The sequence below is a fragment of the Strix uralensis genome, chromosome 5, assembly GCF_047716275.1.
Source record: "Strix uralensis isolate ZFMK-TIS-50842 chromosome 5, bStrUra1, whole genome shotgun sequence".
In the NCBI taxonomy this organism is placed as follows: Eukaryota; Metazoa; Chordata; class Aves; order Strigiformes; family Strigidae; genus Strix; species Strix uralensis.
The window spans coordinates 82,726,857-82,747,694 of record NC_133976.1 but is presented as its reverse complement, the minus strand read 5'-3'; the positions used below and the strand labels follow the sequence as shown (position 1 = coordinate 82,747,694).

Sequence of the window (20,838 nt, the reverse complement as noted above, 5' to 3'; positions counted from 1 at the left end):
AATGGAGTTGTGACTCCTAATTCCTAATAAAGAGGGTGTGGTTGGTTTTTTTTAAACTGGCAATTTCTGTGTTCAATTTAAGTTAGGCAATTTAGCCTGTCCACTTGCCTCACACACTTGACGTTCATTCCCTCTCCAGGATACCCAAAAATACAGTCAGCAGCAATTCCCATACTAAATATAACTAAACTAATTGTGGAGTTTATGAACCACCAGTGCACATCTATGTGTTTTATCTTCTTGATACTCTTTAAAGACACAGTTCCTTTAAAGGGCACTTTCTTTAGCATAACAAATGGTGTAGTGGCCAACTGAAGAACAGAAACGTGGTGTTAGTTCTGTGCACAACAGTCAATTTCTCTTTTCCCACAAAAGGTGAAGAGTGGCTGTGGTTATGTGGTGCTGGGCCCCATGGTATTGAAAATACCCAGTTTGTGCAGTAGGTTCTGCCTGTGGTTTTTGTTGTTTTCAAACCATTTTTCTTTTTACTATGTTCTTTAAGCCTCCTGTAGTGTCCTACCAATTCAGGATGTTCTGTACAGAAAAACAAAAGAAAACAGCACTATAGCAAATGTGTTTTCAGAGACGATTATAGGATCATAAAGAAAGAATCGAGAAAGACTGTTTCATTCATACTGCAGATTATAAACCATGTGTGTGCCCTCAAGATGTCCTGGAGCTTGGGTTTAGGTAGTCCCTAACTTTACAGTCAGAAATATAAGGAACAAGAAAACAGAATGAACTCACACACTTATATGATTAGTGTTGAGTAAAAGTGTGAAAATTGGGAAGTTGGAGGATTTTAAATGTGTGACTTGAATTTGATAGAGACACAATCCAAGAAATGATGGTGATGTAAGAGTCAAGGCAACCTGTGACAAGTCAGTCACTGTGTTCCCACCAAATCCATGTCCTTGTACTGAAACGCCATTCTCCTGGTGACACAGTGAAACCATTGTACTAGCTGACTATTGCATAATGTGATATGGTATTTCTAATGACATGTGGATGTTTTTAATGACAGGGCAGGGCAGGGTATAGGTGGATGGTCAGTAGCACTCTGCATGACTACCAACTAAGTAGCTGGGACCTCACTGACTATCAGTAATGGATCTAGGGCTCCCTTTAGTATTTCAACTAATTAAATCTAGCAGTAAAACATTAGTGACCTGTGAAAAAAAAGTCCATCATTGTCTATTCTGTGATGCAGTTTATATCTGTGCAGTTTTTATACAAAAAGCTATATAATTATAATCATAAAAAAATCTCATATCCATATGTCATTTTATTCTGTGTTTTGTCTAGAACTTCATAATGTATCGAATACGCATAACAGACTTCTGGATTGGGCTGCGCAGGAAAGGAAACGAATTCTTCTGGGTGAATGGAGAGTCATTTGACACAAACTTGTGAGTTTTCTTTCAAGTATACTATGCAGGAAGAGAGTTGGCTTTTTTGTCCAAGTAGAAAAGTTATTCTGTTACATATTCCTCTGTAGATAAACTGGTGTATCTTACCAAATGAGGGCTGTCATGTGACTGTAAAAATGCTAATACTGTGCTAATAAAAGTAGTTATGTCCCCAGAGAAGTGGGAAAGGGGCATCATTGCTTAGTTTTTCATGTTGTTGCATAGCAGCTGTTAGGTTAGGCCTAGAGTAAGTTGTTTCTGTACAATCCCACTATATGAGATGGATAATATTTGCCTTCTTAGGAAGAATTACCAATGTTAGACATTACAAATGGTTTGAATTAGCTCGCCCTGTTGGTCTTGCAGGGTTGAACACTCAGCCAGTATAGACAGGGCCTCCTATGAACAACTGAGGTGCTCAGGACCACGTTAGAAGGTCACTGGGCTGGGGGGTTGTGTCTCAGAAGGCATCACTTTTGTCCACTTTGTATCCCAGAGATTGGCTTCTTTGCAGCCACATCCTGTGTATTCTGCAGAGGCTCAGCAAAATTGGTGGGAAGAGGTGGCAGGGCCCCAGTCTGTACTGGAGAAATACTGCTGCAATGGGTCCCTCTGGGATCCTCTCTCTCCTGCTCTGGAGAATTGTGCCTTTTGTGCTCACAACACGTTGTAGACTGAAGTACAAGCACAGGTGCTACATCTCTGTGGGGATCAAAGCAGCTTGCTTTAATAGAAGGTGCATCAGAGCATCACCGTGCGTTTCACACGTGAATTCTGATCCTCCCAAGAAGCAGGGCTCATTTTAAATCATTCTCTACTTTGTTCTCCACAGTCTTAAAGACCCAGTTTTCTAAAGAATAAGAAATAAGTCTTCTAATTTTTAGACCAAAGTTCTGCTCTAATTTTTATTTTTCTCTTGGTGTTTTAGATTTCACATCAATATAACAAATGATGGAGACTGTGTCCATATAGATTCATCCTTCATCTCTACCAGAAGGTGCTCCTCGCTCAGGAACTGGCTTTGCACCATTGGTTGGTTTAATCCCAAGACAAGCTCTTTGTAGGGAACAGCTGGCTGTGCAAATACAGAGACTTTCTCCTCAAGAAATTGGAATTCAGAATACTGAAAGTCCTTGCTGTAGGAAGTCCACAGGGGCAAGAGGTGCCATGGTGTGGATCATAGCCAGACTTCTCCAGGAGAAGCAATAGAGGGATTAATAGTGACTCCATGTGAAAGAGGTAATTGCTTAAGAAGTGACAGTGACGAGGGGAAATGATGATACAATGGCCGTGGCAAAGAACGGAAGTTGCTTCTTGGTAATACAGTTTCATTGTTGAAAGGGCTGAAGGACACACGAGTGGATACTTTCCTTGAGAACTCTTCACAACTGCAAAACCTACTTTTTTAGGACAGCTAAAAACATTATTACAATGACATGAAGGTCCTATTGAAAATGCAGTTCATGGGGAACCCAGTGATGTGTTTTTTCCTGTTTTCTCTGGAGCTCGGTAGTTCTTTGTCTGAAATCTTTTAGTTTGTCTTTGTGGTACATGGGTGAGACTTCATAAGGTGTTTTTACTTCCCTTCCCTTCTTTTTTCATGGGGTTTTCAAATGTGATTAGTATGTAATGTCCAAAGATATAAATGGGAGCTTTGTAAACCAGGAAGGCAGATAATGACTGGGTCTTCTAGTGAATGGCACTGATGTTACAGGGCATATAGAGTGGGACAGGTTACGGATACTCTTTATCCCTCTGGACCTATCTGGAAACATGACTGCTACTACCCAAACTTCCCTGAATATGTGGCTGCAATAGAAAAGTTCCCAGACTGAATCACGCACAACTGTGGGAGGGCTGAGAAAGTCAACTGGATTTAGAAGTGGGGAGACATGTATATGTAGCATGGAAAGGGTTCTAGGGCAGCTTAAAGTGAGGTGCTGTGGTGCTTAACTGTTTGTCTGTGCAGGGGAAAAAAAGCTTTTATTGTCTCCAACATGGCTATTTTAGTGATTTGTGTGGGCAAGGATAGTTTAACAGTTCATGGGACAGATTGTGAGGAACTGAAGGAGTTAATGCCTCAGTCATTGACAGGGAAAGCCTCAAGGACAAATTGTGGCTTTTGTGGTTAGTCTAAGGAATGAATTAATAGATTAATCTGTTTACATTCTTAGTATAATGCCTGCGGATGGGCAGTGGGGGCATAGGAGGCTCCCCAGGAAGGTCTGTGGTTGGTTCCTTCCTGTTCACTCTTAGATTCAGCAGATACTTGTACAATGACTGCTTCCCAAGATACATGATTTACAAAGGGTGGTTACTGTCTTTAAAAATGTGAACCAGAGGAAAGGCCTTTTAAACTAGGAAAATGTTCTAGTCTGGAAACAGAGTACCATGTTAAGCTCAGAGAAGCCCACAGGGAAGATGAGGCGTCTGGCATATAGATCTCCAAAGAAATGGGAAGAAGAAATTGCAGATTGCTATAACTGCACTTGGTATTTATCCAGAAGATGTACTTCTTTGGAGGGAAAGAAATAGGTGAGAGGAGAAGCTGGAGCAGAGTATTCAATATATCTTTGCTTGTCGTTCCCCAAGAAAGGACAAGAACAGAAGGGGAAGCACTTTGCAAGGAACCACGGACAGGGGTTAGATTGCCAGGGTAGGGACCTGTTTCCCACCACGTGTCAAAAATCCAGTTGAAAGAGTCAGCATAGAGTGCCAGAAAGGGTAAGAAGTCCATTTTGCTGTCTCTGTAAATTGCCTTGTAAATGTGCCAATAAATACTTCCAGTAATTGCTCCCAGTGATGCTTTTGGTCTCTGCTTTTTGTTGAGCTTGCTCCTCTGCTTTAGGATTGTGGTAGTCCAAGACTGCTCTGTTTAGCTTGTGATACCTGCTTCCTTACATGTGTTTAGTTACTGTCTGTAGGTGGGCACAGAACATTTTTTGACAGTGAAATTAGAACTCTGTGTAGGACCGTGACAGAGCCTGTGAATTCATCATGAGCCTGACTGACTCTGCAGGGTCACCCCTCAGAAGGGTCACACCTCCTCTCACACCCCAGCCCAGGGGCTCAGGACCCCATTTCGTCTCAACCAATCCATTGGTTTCCCAGCTTGACCCCAGACCTGCCCTGATGATCCGGATGCTTGGTTGAGCCAGGCCACTGACTGCATCTTCCCTGCTTGCATTAGAAGTCTCACGGCAGCTAAATTGCAGCTAATTGCTAATATCTGATTAAATAGCTTTAAGAAAACTGAAACCCATGTGAACTTCCCCTCATTTTAAGTTGTTTTGTCAAGGAAAATTGCACAATATTCACCAGTGTTGTGACCTTCCCAAGCAAAGTTGGATGAGGAACATAGCAACAGAGACATACAAGAAGGGATGTTGTAATGCAACTCCAACAGGTGAATTGCTGAACACAATTTCCTTTTTTAAGTTTTCAATTAGTGTAGCAACCCAGGGGGAAAAAAAACCAAAAAAACCCAAAAAAACCCAAACAAAACAAAACAAACAAACAAAAAACAAAAAAAAAAACCACAAAAAGTTGAAAATAATATTTGGATAAATATTGCTGTGTACATTTCCTGGATTACTTATCTACTGTGATTAAAATTGAAATGGGCTGGATGAATACTTTATTTCTTCCTCTTCTAGGTTATAAAGTTCTTGTATAGTGAGGTCTTTGGCAGGCAGATCAGTTCTCACTCCATGATCTGCACAGAATCCAACGTACTTGTCTGTGATCAATTAATACAATAGTAATTAGATTTGTTATAACAGTTACATTACATGCATTTTCAAAAGTAGTTTCCCAATTCACCAGATAACATTTTCCACCTCCCAAAGTATGAAGTTCCCCTGTGATTCCCCTGTGCTTCCCTACCACACTCAGACACGCTGTGAACATTGTCAGCTCCCAATGGATTCATGCTATCCCTAATTCAGTAACTGATGGAAAAGTGATGATTTTCTTTCAAAAGAATTGACTGGTACAGGCAAATAAACTCAGATGGTGAGAAATAATCAGCAGTTGGGAGTTTTGCACAGTGCTAAACTCCAGGGGAAGAGCAGAAGTTTGTGGCAACTTAATCTCCTGCCCTGCAAATCTGTGGCCTCTTCCAACAGCAAAACTAAAATAAAGTCAATTCCCGTTTCAGCTGGACTAGGTTGCAAGTTCCATAAATTTTAAGGTCCATCGTCATGTCCTCCCACCAAGAGGTGGTGGGACCTGCTCCTGCAAAAAACATTATGCCATGATTTCACATCACGTTAAGGTCTGCACTGGCATACACACTGTTGCATTTCACCGTGCTTGGCATAACTTTTATCTTGGGGGAGGCACGAGTACCCACTTTTACACCTCTCAAGTTGCAAACCACACACACAAGCCTTTACACTGGCTTTGTGCTTGCTGTGGGAAATGTAACCCAGCAGAGAGGTACCATGGCATGGACGTGCACAGCCTGGTTGGGTGTGAAGTCTGCCAAAACACCACCCAGAAAAATGCATCTTTCTTGCTGCTGCTTCCCTTTAGCCCTTATGGGGGCTAAAGGGAGTGGGGAGAGCGCAGGGTGCACAAGGCAGATGTGCAATATGAATCTCTACCCTGCAAAATCACTCCTGGCTTCAGCTGGAGCTGCTGGGTTGGGTGCCTGTTGGGCCAGGGCAGCTCTTGAACACTTGGATGCTCTACGGCATCTCCACAAGGCAGGAGGCATCAGTGGTGCAGCTGCCTCTAGGCAGGGGGAATTCACACTCCTCGTGGCCATTCCCTGAGTCAGGCTGATTGGAGTCCACTTCTTTCCATCCTCCCCAGACAGGCTGGTCCTTGCTTCTGCACAGCCATTTCCACACTAACTGCTTTAGCAATCGCTTCCAGTCACTTCTGCTTCCTTTTCCAGACTGCCAGGCTGTGGGGAGGGAAAAGAGGCTTAAGCATGGGTGCTGATGAGGAGGTCCGAGGAAATGAACAGATCTTCACAGTCCAACGGGGAAGGATTACAGGAAGGGTACTGGGAAAGGCCTGATGAAGGACTTCCTGCTTGCAGCTGAGACTGGTGAAGAAAGGTTTGTACTTCAGGCAGGTTGGATGTGCAAGGTGACCTTTGAGAAGTCTGGACTGAACTCACTACACAGTTGTCAAGGCAGCGTCCCATGTGTGCTCACCATTCACTGTGGTGAAAAGGAAGTAACCATTATATTTGGAAACCAGTGACCCTTAGTGGTCCTTCCAGCTGCCTATGGCCACTCAGCCCAGTGTTGGGCAACTCACAGCTGGAGATGCTGTGGATTGGTGGATGCTCTGTCTGCAGCAGATACTCTGGTTGAGTTGAAACCTCCAAGTATTGAGCAATTAATCCATGGGGAAGCTCTGCCACTCCAGCTGGTCTCAGGCAGATCAGTACGGGGAGCATATTCCCTCTCCTGGGCCTGTACTGCGCTGCTCTGGCCATGAAGCGATATATGACAGTGGCTTTGTAGGGTTCAGGTGCTGTGTCTATCTTGAACAGCTGAAGCAGAATAAATGTGTAACTCAGATGAAGTTTCCCCCCTCCATGACCTGGGCTCCCCAAAAGATTTGTTCAGACCAAGGATGTCACATCCAGGGCAGGCCTCAGAGCAGAAGACCGAGGGAGGAAAGTGGGTGCCTGGTTGGTTCACTGTCTTTAACTCTTCTGTGCATGTTTTTCTGGATACCACAGGAAAATATCTGTCTAGGCTAGCATTAGCAAAGGAAGGAAATGACAGGGAGAGGTAGGAGCACCTGTCTTTCTCAGCAGGTTCAGTTTTGGAGTTTCCTGGCATTTATAGAATACCTATCATCCTTATCTAAGCACTTTCTTCTAAGCTATTGGAGTCATTCGGGCTTTAACTGATTGAAACAGAAGGACAACAACCCTTCAAACAATAGGGAGCTTTATTCATTGTAGAATTACAATGTTTATCTCCTTTAATTCCTTAATATGCAAATAATACTCCTTCAAAATTATACAATCAATAAGTTATCCAAGCTCGCAAATGATAGTTTAGGTGAGCTGAGCAAGGGACAGATCAGAATTCAACAGTTTACCTTCTTAAGCCCACGTCCAAACTAAGACATCACGGAATAAGCATAAGCATAAGATTAAATTGCTATGAAGGCTCCTGCAAGAATAACACAGCAGTATGAGAGCTTTCAGTTTGTCTCTTCAAAATTTCGTTAATATATTTTCCTAGGAATTTTGTCTGAAGTACCACTGCTTCTTGTGGGATTTCACAACAGTTCTGAGTTTTTTTAATGCATCATAAAACCTTTAAAATCGAGACTTTTTTAAACATCCATAAAATACTGCATTACTTTTTGCCAGAAGGCAGCCAATTATTAATTTCAATGCAGTGTCACGTCCTTGCTATTAATACCTTTTATGATATACACTGTGCAGTACATGCAGACTGCTCTACTTGGGCTTGGGAAGATCTTCAAATGCCTGAAATAAGGTTGTTACAGGAAATCTTGCCTGAAGCTTTCTGCTGATAACTACAGAAGGAAACAGTAGTGTCTCTAGTCTCCCAAGCAGACTGGGAATCCACTCAAAACATACTCTCCACACCCGGGCTGTTGTTGCCCTTACTAAAGTTCAACAGGAGCTGGTAAGGCACTAAACAAAGAAAGGTCCATGCATTAACACTTCTCTTGCCTCTGATTACTATGAAAAGAATTACTTTTACCTGAACGTGTTGCAGTACAGCGTCATACTTGGTCTTAGTTGCAGCCAGTCTAAAAAACTTTCCAGTACTTTTGAATGCATTCTTAAGAGATACAATGGTCATAACAATAATAAAAGTATTCTCCTATTCCCCTTCTAGGAAAACATAATTCTTAAGGGAAACGGTGGCTAATTATCAGATGGCAGGGCTTCCACCCTCATGAAAATACAGGATTTATTTCCCAGGCATAGTAAGTTTGCATCTGCCACCTCACACAGATTGCTTAAAAGAAAAAAAGAAAAATACTATTTTAATTATTCCCAGTGGCTGTTATTTTGCTTGTTCAGCTCTAGTCATCTCTTCAGCTTAAGCTCAAAAGTTGAAAACTTAAAAGTGATATAGTGTCATATCTGTGGAGATTTATATACGTAAGTTATGTACTTGTTTTGGATATAAGTGATATGAATTTATTCTCCATAGTGTTCAAAACCATGAAAAAAATAAATAATCATGAAAAGGTTGAGAAAGGATTTCCATAGATTGCCCAGTTCCTACTCTGCCCCAGTGCAGGAGCAACAACCTATTATCTATTTCAGGGGGAAAAAAGCTCTTTCTTTTAGCCTAAGCCAGGGGATTTCCTTTAACTAGGTGTTATAGTGGAGCTTTAGGTCCTGGGACAGAGCAGGCTTTATATGCAGAATATTATATGTCAGTCTTAGGTGGATGGGTAGTTGCTGCCCGTGGGAGAGAGCTGCCTGGAGCGAGACATCTCTTCCCTCCCAGCTTTGCCAGCACGCTGCTTGCTGTACCCCACCAAAGTCCTATTACCTGACACCACCTTCATGATCTAATTAGCTAAAGATCTTGAAATACCTACTGTGGACTTTGATACCTTCCTTCACCTCTGCTACCATCATCACTATCACAGGATACGGCTATTGCACATCTGTCCACAATATTGGTTCCCCACTTCCCCCACACTCCTGTCCTCCCCATCAGGACTGGTTTAAGCTGCTTAAGGTTATCATTCAGTTTGAGGGGTACAGTTATATCCCAGTATCTCCACAATACTTTACTGTGTTGGTCCTGGTTAGGAAAAGCTTACTGCTAAGTCTTCTCTGCTTTGTGAACTTGGAGCCACCACCCATCTCATCCACTCCTTTTTTATCTTTCAGTCTTCTTTCTCCTTCACACTCTAGTTATCTCTGACAAGTTATTTTATGCCACTCATACGTTAAAAAAAAAAAAAAAAAACCCACACTATATAAGCATATAAAATTTTCTTCAGTTTAAATGGAATATAATTTCTGATATATTTTATGGTGCAGTAGAGACATCTAGTGACTATTTCATGTTATTGAAATGCAAAGGATTAATGTATGAGGGCAAACGACTTCTTCCAAATCGTTGCAATATCCCTCTAGTGAGAGGTACATCTTTACATGCTCTGCCCAAATCCACTAACAAAATAACTTTGTCAGTTCTGTGCAACTAGTAATACACAGGATGGAAATCAGTGATCAAACACGACTGGCTTCCGTGCCTCCAGAGCCTCTTTTCTCCCTTTCTCAGGTGTCTTCAAAAGCCTTGGATGCTTCTCTGGGAGAAGAATTCAAAGTTTTGGCACCATTTTAAGTTATCATAAACCTCCAAAAATTAGAAATTTCTATGTGGAGGAAAATCTGAAGAAAAAAGAAAGTTGGCCTAATAGCAACATTTTGTTTCAAATTCAACTTTAAAAATTAATCTTATTCAGTATGAAATAAATAAAAAATAATTTAAGATACAGAAAAAATTTATCTCAAAAGTCTTTAAATGAGGTGCTTGAGCAATGTCAGATATTCCTTCCGTTCCTTCCCTCATCATTGTTTTCTGGTTTCAACCCTGAACTAATGAAGTTTAGGAGGAAGTGATATGGTAATCACAAACTGAAGCAATCTAATAATCCTGACTGAGTTTTCTGTTAAAAAACATTTTAGTGTCCAGTTGGTTTGAGTAGGATACGTTCATACTCAGCGTGTTGCCAGCTCAGGCTCCAAATGAAAATTATGTGTGGCCTGAAGGTCACAGTTTATGAAAAAGTTGATAAAAATCAAAGCTATACTGTTTTTATTAAACATACACCAACAGAAGGGGCTAAGAATTAAGAACTGTTTATCAAAAGCTACAAGGTGAGAATTTACATTTGGAAAAAAAAAAAAAAAGTATCTTGTTTCCTTCCGCTTTAGAGACATCTAAACATTTTTTTTTGACCTAATGTGGTGTGATGGGTGGGGGGAGGCCAAAAAAGGATGTAATATAGGGTACTACTTCAATGAGTCCATTTTGCTTGCAGATCTGAAAGCATCTTTTCAAAATGGCAAGTGAGGTGGTTTATGCAGAGGTATCGCCCAAGGGAAGAGTGCATTTTACTTCAGAAACTTCAGATACAGGTAAAAAGTCATCTTATTGTTACTTACTTTTCCTTTGTTCAGTGACACATTCTTAAAACTTTCATTCTTTCATAAATTGAAGCATTCATAAGAAGCCGAAGTCATGTTGAAAGCATTTTTATAACTATTAATATCCACCTCTGTTTATTACATACCTATTTTCTTGGCAAATTAATGTTTGTTAATAGAAGGAATATTGAATTCTAGCAAAGGTAAAGAATGACCTTTAAAATCCCATTCTGGATTTCAGTAGTATGGCTGAAATGTGCTGTTTCTGAAACACATTAATGATCAGACATTGAAGATATGGGTGATTGGAAACTCATTGGCAGTTACAGTGCACTGATGACACAGAATGGACCTCTCTCTCCTGCAGTATATTTACATTTTATATCTTAATTTGATTCATTTGCTTAGACACCGGAAATATTTTTAAATTGTAAAATGATGGGTCTGTTTCTCTTTTCTCTTTTTCTCTTTTTCTCTTTTCCTTTTTCTCTTTTTCTCTTTTTCTCTTTTCCTTTTTCTCTTTTTCTCTTTTTCTTTTTCTTTTTCTTTTTCTTTTTCTTTTTCTTTTTCTTTCTTTCTTTTTCTTTCTTTCTTTCTTTCTTTCTTTCTTTCTTTCTTTCTTTCTTTCTTTCTTTCTTTCTTTCTTTCTTTCTTTCTTTCTTTCTTTCTCTTCTAAAAGTTCTACACTGAGAAAAACACAAATCAAGAATCAATAGAAGTTTCTATAATTCTGAAAACTGTTAGTCCTACAATTTGTGTATGACCTACTGATAGTCTTCAACTATAAAACATTACTTCAAAAATTTATTTTCAAGAAATAAAGTTAATGTCTTTAAAACAAAAGTATCAAGTTTTATTTTTTAGATTCTAATCAAAAAATAGATCTTTGCTACTTATAAGACAGTTAAGCACGGAAAATTTATTTAAAATTATAATATTCAGAGGTCACAGTATGAAAGAAAAATGTGTCCTGAATATGGTAGCAAAGCAACAGTTATTCTATAAAAATAAGTTTTGTAGATTTGCTTCTTGGGACACAGTACTAAAAATATCTGTACACAGGTATGTTGTCTTTGTCTTTCATTTGTTAACTCAGTTTGCCCCTTAGACTGTGTGGTCATTTCACTGTGGAAGAGCTGCCAGGACAATCTTTGGTACCCCAGTGTAGAACTACCCCGTAAGTACTTACTGGAGATGCACACACATGCCCACTACAACCATCTGTGCAAAATGTTTCAAAATTTGAGAGCATAAAAGTCTGTTCCATCTAATTTTTTTGTTTGCTCACCTGACACTATCCTTTAAATTTCCAGTTATATTTTATAATTTTAAGTGCTTTCACACAGCTTTTAATGTACTTCAGTGCATTATGCTTAGAAATTGCTGCTGTAAGTTATCCTGAGAGCGCTTTGACCCAGTAACATACTTCTGAAAGTTGCCAGTATGAAGTCCTTGGAAAGACAGTGTCTAAAAAATTTTGATGGCCTATTATGAGGCTAATTAAGTAACCTGATTTCAGGCAAAATGTTTTTCTTGTGCTTTAGGGTATGACAGCATGGTGTTTGCTCTTTTGTAATCCTTTTGAAAAATCTTTTCAATTGCAATACGTATATTCTTGTCACTTAAGTGAATTTTGCATTCCTTTCAGTGTGCTAATAAATTATTTACTTTAATAATGTCCTAAAACAATGACTTCTGCGGGCTGATTCTAATATTTTCCATAAAGAAATACTTTAAATCAGTCTTGAATTTGCCACCTATTAATAGTGTCACTGTGTCTTAGTGAGATATAGTGAAAAAAACACCTACCTATATAATTAATCTTTCGTGTTCTTATATATATACATTTCCCTGATACATTTTTACAATCCCTATCCTTGATTTCTGTATGTGCTCCATTGCTCTCATAGTTGAGAGCACAAGTGCAGGAAACTGTGATAGTCACCTTCTGCCAAACGCTGTTAACTGTTCTTACTCCTTGGCTGCTGCACAAGAAAGAGGCTGCGTTTAACACGACTGGGATTCGATAATGCTTGGTACTAAAAATGGTTTAGATTCAACATTTTTCATAAGTCTAAGGCAGATCTCAGCAGCTCTGGCACCCTTAGGAGGTTGCTTTTCTTCAGGCAAAAGCTTGGTATTTGCCATGCTACAGTGAGTTCAAAGCAGTTAAGTTGGCTATCACCCACCTGCCTGAAAAAGCTCAAAGGAAGCAGTTGCTGTCTTACTCCATGAATATTTTACATTAGATCATCAATACAGCAAGACTTGGAAAAGCTAAAGTTGCTCCAGTGAGACAGGAATAATAACCTAGGCCAGCAAAGAAAAGGGGTTTCATACTGCCCTGCCTCTGAGCATATTTTTGAGTTACAGACTTCAACATTTGTGTTGTCTTACCTGATTACATAGCTCTAAGTTTGGTCTTCTTCCCCATGGCCACTATGCCTGTCCCCCGGCTAGTCTGCACCCCACTTCTCCTCTGCCTTCAGCCCCTTCTGCTTTCTTGAGTTTTTGCATGTGGCAGATAGATCTTTTAATCTCCATGTTGCTGGACTTGTCCTACATTTTGCACTGAGGAAGTCTGCATTTCCTCATCTTCCCTATGGCACCTCAGAGAAAAAAGTTTGGTTTCTCTCTTAAGAAAAAAAAAAAAAGTCTTATTTCATACACTATCAGCAAGCAAATTTGATATAAGTAGCTCCTGGGAAATGAGGCAAAACATGCAAAGCAGGCAACCTAAGGGTGGTGTGTTGCAGTTGATACAAAAATACAGCTTTTCCTTCCTTCCGCTGCCACACCTATTGAAATCTGCTGGGGGCAGTCAGGCATGTCCCATCACTCACCGCTTTCCCTCTCCCTCCTACTCTGACAGATCTGCAGATTTAATGTTACAAGATGGAGGAGAAACAGCGTCACAGGGCAGTTCACCACCTCATTAAACCTGCAGTCATGTTCCTACTTACACCTCTTCCCATGAGCTTTTCTCATTGTACAATATTGCTGATTTGGGCCAGTCATCCCGTAGACACCCTCTGGGCAGTGAGATGTCTTCTGGGTGTACCTTTATGGACATGAATTTGAAAGCACTGCCTGAATGATGCAGGTCACTAGATAATAGAGGTCAGGTACCTAAACAACATCTTTGCCTTCCTTGAGCTTTACATCTAGTACTGGCCTGAACTAAATAGCCGCAGGATGCTCTGCTTTTACAGTGATACTGAAACAGATCTCTTCTGCTATGCAGATGGCCAGTGTAAGCATCCATACATAATAACAGACAAGTGTAGGCAAGGCCTCCAAAGATAAGGAGAGCAATGCTCAGCTCTTGGTGTTAAAGCAAAGCAATCTCAGCAAACCAGCCTTTCTTGGGAAAGTGAATGGCTGCTGCTGAAAATCCTGTTGCCAATTCCCTTTCCAGCCCAGTTTGTATTATAGTTAGCAAATCTGCCCAGGTGATCAAGCACTCGATAGTGCAGCAGATGGGAATTGTCCCCTATTGAGGCTGGGAAGGCAGGGAATGTGCAGTTTGGCAGGCAATCCCGCACCTTTGGGGAAATCCACCCTGACAACATTTCTTATGCTCTCCATTGGCTGTAAAAAAAAATCTTGTAACACACGGTGAAAACATTTTTTGAATGGTTGCAACCATGAGTGTCCCAACCACTCTAGTGGTTACCAGGGCATACGAGGGTTTTCTGACTGACCACCAGATACAGCATGGGGAGATTTCCAGCAGACCCCGGTATGTGATCATGGCTGAGCTCTGCCATGTCACATTTGGAAGCCTAATGTGAGATAGTGCGATAGAAAGTGCTGGAGTGCTTGCCACAGGCTCCATGCATAGCAAGAGGCAATCCTTCGGCATCCCTACTGGGATATGGAAAGCATATCTCCCAGTAAGAGAAAAGTCATGGTTTATTCTGCCTGAATGTGCTCTGTCTTAAGGCAGTTCTTTCAGTGCAGCCATGTCTCACTCTGGTATAATTTATGGAGGCAAATATCTCCAAGCAGTCTGAAGATGCTAGGTAGTTTTGGGAGGGAACTGGTGCATGCTCTGAGGCACAAGCACCTGACAAAGGCTTCTTCTTGATGTGTGTAAAGGCACTCAGATCAAGTGTAAGCACAGAGGAGCTTTTTTTTGCAAAATAAATCCTAAAAACAGATATCTGAGAACAAGGATGCTCTGGGAAAATCTTCATCCTGATGAGCAGCTGACAAATGGGAAAAAAGTCATGAAGGATCATGACAAGTAACACTTGGAAGAAACCGAGAAGAAAGCAGTGATGGAGGAATATCAGTTGTTCGCTGTGGTTTCTAAACCTCATTACAACAAACAGCATAAACTTTCACAGTGAGAGACCTGCTCCGTTGCTTTGGTTTGTGAAATGGGGATTTCCAAGCCTGGAGGAATGGGTGTCTCGACTCAGCAGAGATGAAGGCTGCTGCACTTTGAGCAGCCCTGCCAGCTCTGCATCGCATATGGAAAGCTTCCCTTGAAAATGGTTCTTAGTCATGGGAAGCATGTGTCCATGGCACTGATGTCCAGGCCTCCTCTGCTGGCAAATGAAAATGGTCATAAATTAGCAAGGCAATAAAGATTCAGATAAGTCTATTGTTAATTCTTTTCTCCCCAAGTTTCTGTCTTCTGTGACTAACAACAGCGGAGGGGGGGGGGGGCGGGGTGTGAAGCTGTGTTTGGACTATTCTATCTGAGAATTACCTACAGACAGGCTTTCCTTTCCCCTTTTTGTAGAGAAAGTTTAATTAATGGTTTGTACTGAAAATCCGTGCTCTGTCTGCAATGGTGCTTGCCAACCATTGATTAAAATATCATTTAAATACTTAGAATAATGAACTTGAGGAAGAAAAATCTGTGGATGACATGAAAATAGCATGTTTATATTTTGCATAATGTTTTACATTTGGTGGTTTACTCTGAATTGTTAAAAATTATGTTTAATTCATAAGTGATTGAAAAATAGCTTGTCTCTGCTCTATGCACATGCATAGCTTTGCATCAGTAGGAACTGTGCTCCTCTCTGAAAGAAGAAGCAGTAGAAAACAGGCATGCTTCCTACCCATGTACAAGATCTGAATTCACTAGGAAGAAAAAGTTTATTGAGAAACAAATAGAAAAAAATTAATTTAGTTTAAAAAGTTGCCATTGATAAACTTCTGCTTAAAGATTGTCAGAATGTATATGTGTATAAGAAATGGAATAATAAGACAAAAAATAGAATTAATAATAGAGTAGTTCAGTGTATGATAACCTACAGTCATCTACAGTTTTGGGGTTTTTTAATTTTCTGAAATTTAATAACCAAGTCACATTTTTTGTATCTCTTTGGAAAACTGCACAGTAGGACAATTATTTGCATGAACTCTTCTAGTAATTTTTTTTTGGCACATTCATCAGCAACACACAAGTCTTATCAGAAAAAAAAAAAAGATGAAAAGAGTCTCTCTTGCATGTTCTTGCTCTTCCCACTTTCTCAGAGAAGGTCTGATGCTGCAGGGTACTGGAAGCAATGAGAATGGCAACAGCTGGCCTCGGACATGTTCACTAATTGTAGCATCTTTTGTCTCTACAGGTGATCCAACTGTATATGCTGAGGTAAATGTGAAATGCCGATCTGACAGACCTGACAGGACATCCAAGACTACACATACAGGTACTGCAATACTACAGGACATTTCACAGTTTCTTATTATATTTTACCCTCTTTTATACTATCATAATTATGCATTTACATATAGTGGAGGAGTTGCTTAGGGATAGGTGCCCAAGGAGATGTTGGTATGATCTAGGCAAAACTAAAAAACCTTCAAAACCTTTCGTAGCTGATGGTTTTCCCTGGGGATGCCTAAAGGTTGCTGGTGACTGTTTTCAAGGTCAGCGGGTAGAGCCACAGGCCTCCAGGTTTGCATTAGGCTAAACTTTTTGTGCCTTGGCCCCAGATAAGCCTGTGAGGACTCACGTCCATGTCCCTTGCCTCTGGGGCTCAGTCTAGTGAGCCTTTGGCATGGCACAGAAAACATCACAATACGCCACTGGGAACATAATAAGAGGTCTCAGGTAGACCATGGGAACATCCACTGGGGATGCTGCTGGAGATCAGTTCTGGGCAGAGGAAGTAAAATTTGCCACTGTCCATATCTGCACTGTGGGAAAGGAATGGTTCTCTGGAATACGACCAGCTTTCTTCTGAGAAGGGACCAGACAGTTCATCCCAGAAGGATCCCAGAAGAAAATGAACATGCACCATGCAGGCAATGTGGTCCACTGGAGGACCAGGACCTGGTAGTAGGACAAACTGCCATTCTGTACCTCTAGTGAGTTAGACCCACACAAAACACAGCAACCCCCCACCCATTCAGCAGCCAACAAGAAGACTTTTCCAGGGTATGGGACAGTATCACTTTCTATCTTTGCTGCAAGTGATTTTGATCCATTTTTCCCTGCTCCCCACTCCTGAGGGATGCTCATAACATGTGGTTAAAATTCATTTTTCTGTGGAGGCGCTTGCCAACTCTTCTGTTCTTTTTAGCAACAATTTCCGTGTATTGTTTTTCATTTGCAAATGCATTTAGGGTAAACAAGTGGGTCAGCATTTAAAGCACAGAAACTGAGTTACTTTTAGAAAGTGATAGCTAGAAAGCAAAAGTTAAGTTTTGAATACTTATTTGACAAGTTTAGATAAATTGTGTCTATCTTTTCTTAAGTGAAGATTTTAAGATATATTGAACTATTTTCTCAAACTGTGTAACCAGCCCTGAAAGTAAATTTTGTTCTGCAAAGGGAAGTAATATATTGGATATTTAACTCTCCTCTGTGAGGTGAAAATGAAGACAAGAAGGAAAGAAAGTATTTCATTTGTGCAATGCATAAGAACAATTAAGATATTTATAGAAAAAATGTTAGTTGCAGAAAATGCCGGTGAGAACAAATGTTTCCATTGGTGGGTTAATCTGGCCTTGCCACAAGGAAAAAGAAACCGAAAGCTTCAGATGGTCTTTCTGATTAAAAGTCGGGCAGACAAGAGAGTGGGCCAAGTGGAGATCTTGGTCCTGCTGTTACAAAAACAAAACCAATTTACTGGCTTCATTTAAATCCTCTGATTTTATGTCAGTAAAGCTGGGATTGGACCGCAGCATGAAAATATTGTCAGTAACACAGTTTTGATATATTGCCATCAGCCCATCTGTTTATTGGTTGCCTTTTTATACACCAGTCCTCACTTCCTCCACTCCTTTCTCTGATGCTGCTTACACTGTCTGTATGTCCAGGTTTTCAGAATTTTGTTCAAGGAATATCAAAATCCATATATGCTATACCTATGGATAAATGCCATAGGTGAGCTCTGTCCCTTCACATTCTTCACTGAAACCTCTTTAAAACCACATTGTTCTAATTCTGGTTTAGATTGGAGGGGTTTTTTATCAGATCAGCCTGGAAAGTGTTAAGGAATGGGGATCAAAAGAACACAATGATCCTAGACAGGATTACAGTCGGAGCTGAAAATGATGGAGGCAGGGATTTAATGACTAATTAAACATGTATTTCTTTGTTGTGCTTAAAAAGGATGATAATCTGGAAAACGGGTCTCTAGAATTTCAAATCACCTATAAAACCTTGTTTTGAAGCCTGAACGTGAACTTCAAAATTTCCTTGTGGGTCTTCAGTTGTGTAACCTCAGAAAAACAACCCACGATAGCACAACCATTGCAAGCCCTTCTCCAAGGGAAAGGCTGGGTATATTCCAGAGCACTGTGCGGGCGTTGCAGGCAAACTGCACGGCGAAGGGTTGACCCAGCAGTGTTGGCAAAGCTGTGCACCTCCACAGAAGGTGAGAGGTCACGTTTTTAGGCATTTTCTGAACAGTTGTGATCATAAAAACTAGGACAGGCCAGGGAAAGGATTCTTCTGATCCTGAAAACGTGATTTTATATATAAATATTTATAGGTTATATATACATATAAACCTATATACATATATAAATATAAAAGATTTTTTTTTTCACTTAATAATTAAAATGCTAGGACCCACTTTCCAGTTTTCAGGCATTCGGTTTTTGTTTAAGAAAAGAATTTCCAAAGCAAGATTTAGCCTCTACAGGTACATTTAGCTGAAAAAACTCCAAAAACTTTTCAGTTGCATCTGCAGCACACCAAGGATATCCTCAGAAACTTGCTCTTCACTTTCCACAGGTGCTAGGTCTATAGCACACAGTGTAACATATTCCTGCTGAAGGCCTAGCTGCAATGATTTTCCATACTCCCATAACTCAGACTTGCTTCTGCCTGTGGTGAGACCCCTCTCCCTTGTCCCTTTGGCAGCGACCTGCTTGGACAACTCGCCCTGGTGTTACGTTGCTGTCACCCTGTACTTCACTGCAGTGATTCTGCTCATCACCGTCATCCTCTTGGCGGTGAAATGTTACAACCTCTGAGGCAGCTCCCGCCATCCTGCTGATGCACAGCGTAAGCCATTTTTAGCCATGTTTGTATTTTCACACGTTTGCATTTTTCAGAAGAGGTGCAAGGAAATGTCCCAAACCAAACGCTAAAGTCACCGTCACAAATTCAAGCCGCCAGCAATTCACAGTCACACTAGATAACATCTAGGCATGCTGCAGTTAATGGAGTATGTTTATACCCAGCAGCTTTGGCAGAACCGCCTGACAGAGCAAGTATTGGGTTCTGCTGCTTCTACTCCAAGAAAATTCATCACTTAATCATAGGTGTCTCCCAGCTGTGGAGGGAAATAACCCCACGAGCCTGCCATGATGTGAAACAAGCACATGGCTGGGTGCAGGTGGAGGCGATTCCCATAACCACTGTCCAGGCCAGGATAGGCAGTGACCTGCTGAAGTGACAGGAGACAAGCCAGCTGCATTGTTTGGTCTGGGATTTGAAGGAAACCACAGGAGAACAGTCGTCCGATTCGGACTAGGAATGGTAGTGAACAGCCCTCCAGAGAAAACCTTCCCATCCACAACTAGTGCTTCTCGTAGAGCTACAAAGCTTATTTAATCACTTCTCCAGGTCGCCTTCCCTGGAAGCCATCACCAGCCACGCTGAAGACACCATGTCCCCTCCTGTGCCAGAACCAGTGCCCCTGTCCCTGAGAGGCTCACTAGTCATATCTGCATGACCGTGCCTCCACCCCGAGGCACAGCACATCTTGCCTAGTCCTCATGGCATACGGGTGCCCTCTCCTTACTCATAGGACACTCACAGCAGGTTCAACTTCAGTGAGATGCTCTACTTCTATTAGCTTTTGTCTCTTTTATTTCCAGATAACTCGGCACGGGAAGGCTCTGCTTCTTCAACAAAACAAGACATTATGCTTGTTTACTTTTACTTTTTTTTCTCTGAAGAGATCTTTATGAAAGAAGACATGCCATCAGTCTGAGCACTCTTCAGTTATGTCTTCCAGTATCTCCATTAAACCTCTAACCTCTCCATATATGGACAAACATAACTTTTATTTGGAATTTGCTTAATACTGTAATACTAGCAAATATGCGATTACATCAGTGTGTGTACCAAGGCATGGGCTCAAGCTGCTACATCAAAAGTTGGATTTGGGTCTTGTCTAGACAATATAACTGACCAGGTGGACCAGTTTGACACATCACTTTTAGTTCACACCTGACTTGATTTTGCAATAAGCTTTTAGATTCCATATGGGCAAAAATTCATGGATAAAACAGGGAATGTGAAAGGTTGCACTGAACTTTTTTTACGAAGGCTGGGTTTGGATGTGATTTTTCTTCTCCTGACAGCCTTTAGTGGGATTTGTATGAAAGGGGTATTGAAGGTGCAAGAAACTATATTCGTTTAGTAGAGAAAAGTTAGTCTCATCCCTCCCATTGGCTTGAACAAAATTATTCTGTTCTACTTCTCCAGAAGAGCATCTCACAGAGATACAATATGTTGTTCCTGTCTTGGAGCGGTAATTAATTTTGTATTTGTTTTGGGTTTTTTTTCCCCAAATGCTGTAGCTTCAGTTAAATCAGGTCCTCCACTGGAACTGAGCCACCAAATGCATTTGTTCATAATTATTATTTTGCTGTCTGTTTTTATTTTATTTTCAGTTCTCATCAGTTATAACTTCTTTGGGGCAGGCTGATATCAAAGATTCACAGACCCTGAGTAGGAGGAATCTGTACAGCAAATATTTCTAGAATTGTTCCCTGTATTTAAGCTTATCTGTACTTAAACCACATTGTTGCTGTTGGTAATATGTACCCCATTTTTATAGTATATGCACCCGAAATCAATAAACAAATTTA

At 40.7% G+C, this 20,838-nt stretch overlaps 1 protein-coding gene across 5 annotated transcripts in view; it reads left to right on the top strand.

Moving 5' to 3' along the window:
* Window positions 1–20,838, top strand: part of LOC141944816 (C-type lectin domain family 2 member B-like) — a 23,522-nt gene extending 2,684 nt beyond the window's left edge. For 2 of the 5 annotated variants that reach the window (XM_074872012.1, XM_074872011.1), the window contains exons 4-5: window positions 1,306–1,409; window positions 2,338–4,208. In XM_074872012.1, coding sequence (XP_074728113.1) covers window positions 1,306–1,409; window positions 2,338–2,473 — 240 coding nt within the window. In that variant the 3' untranslated portion in view covers window positions 2,474–4,208. Of the gene's footprint in view, window positions 1–1,305; window positions 1,410–2,337; window positions 4,209–10,433; window positions 10,531–11,647; window positions 11,717–16,130; window positions 16,212–18,877; window positions 19,022–19,839 lie in introns of those variants that run through there. The other 3 variants (XR_012629329.1, XR_012629328.1, XR_012629330.1) reach the window with 3 other exon arrangements.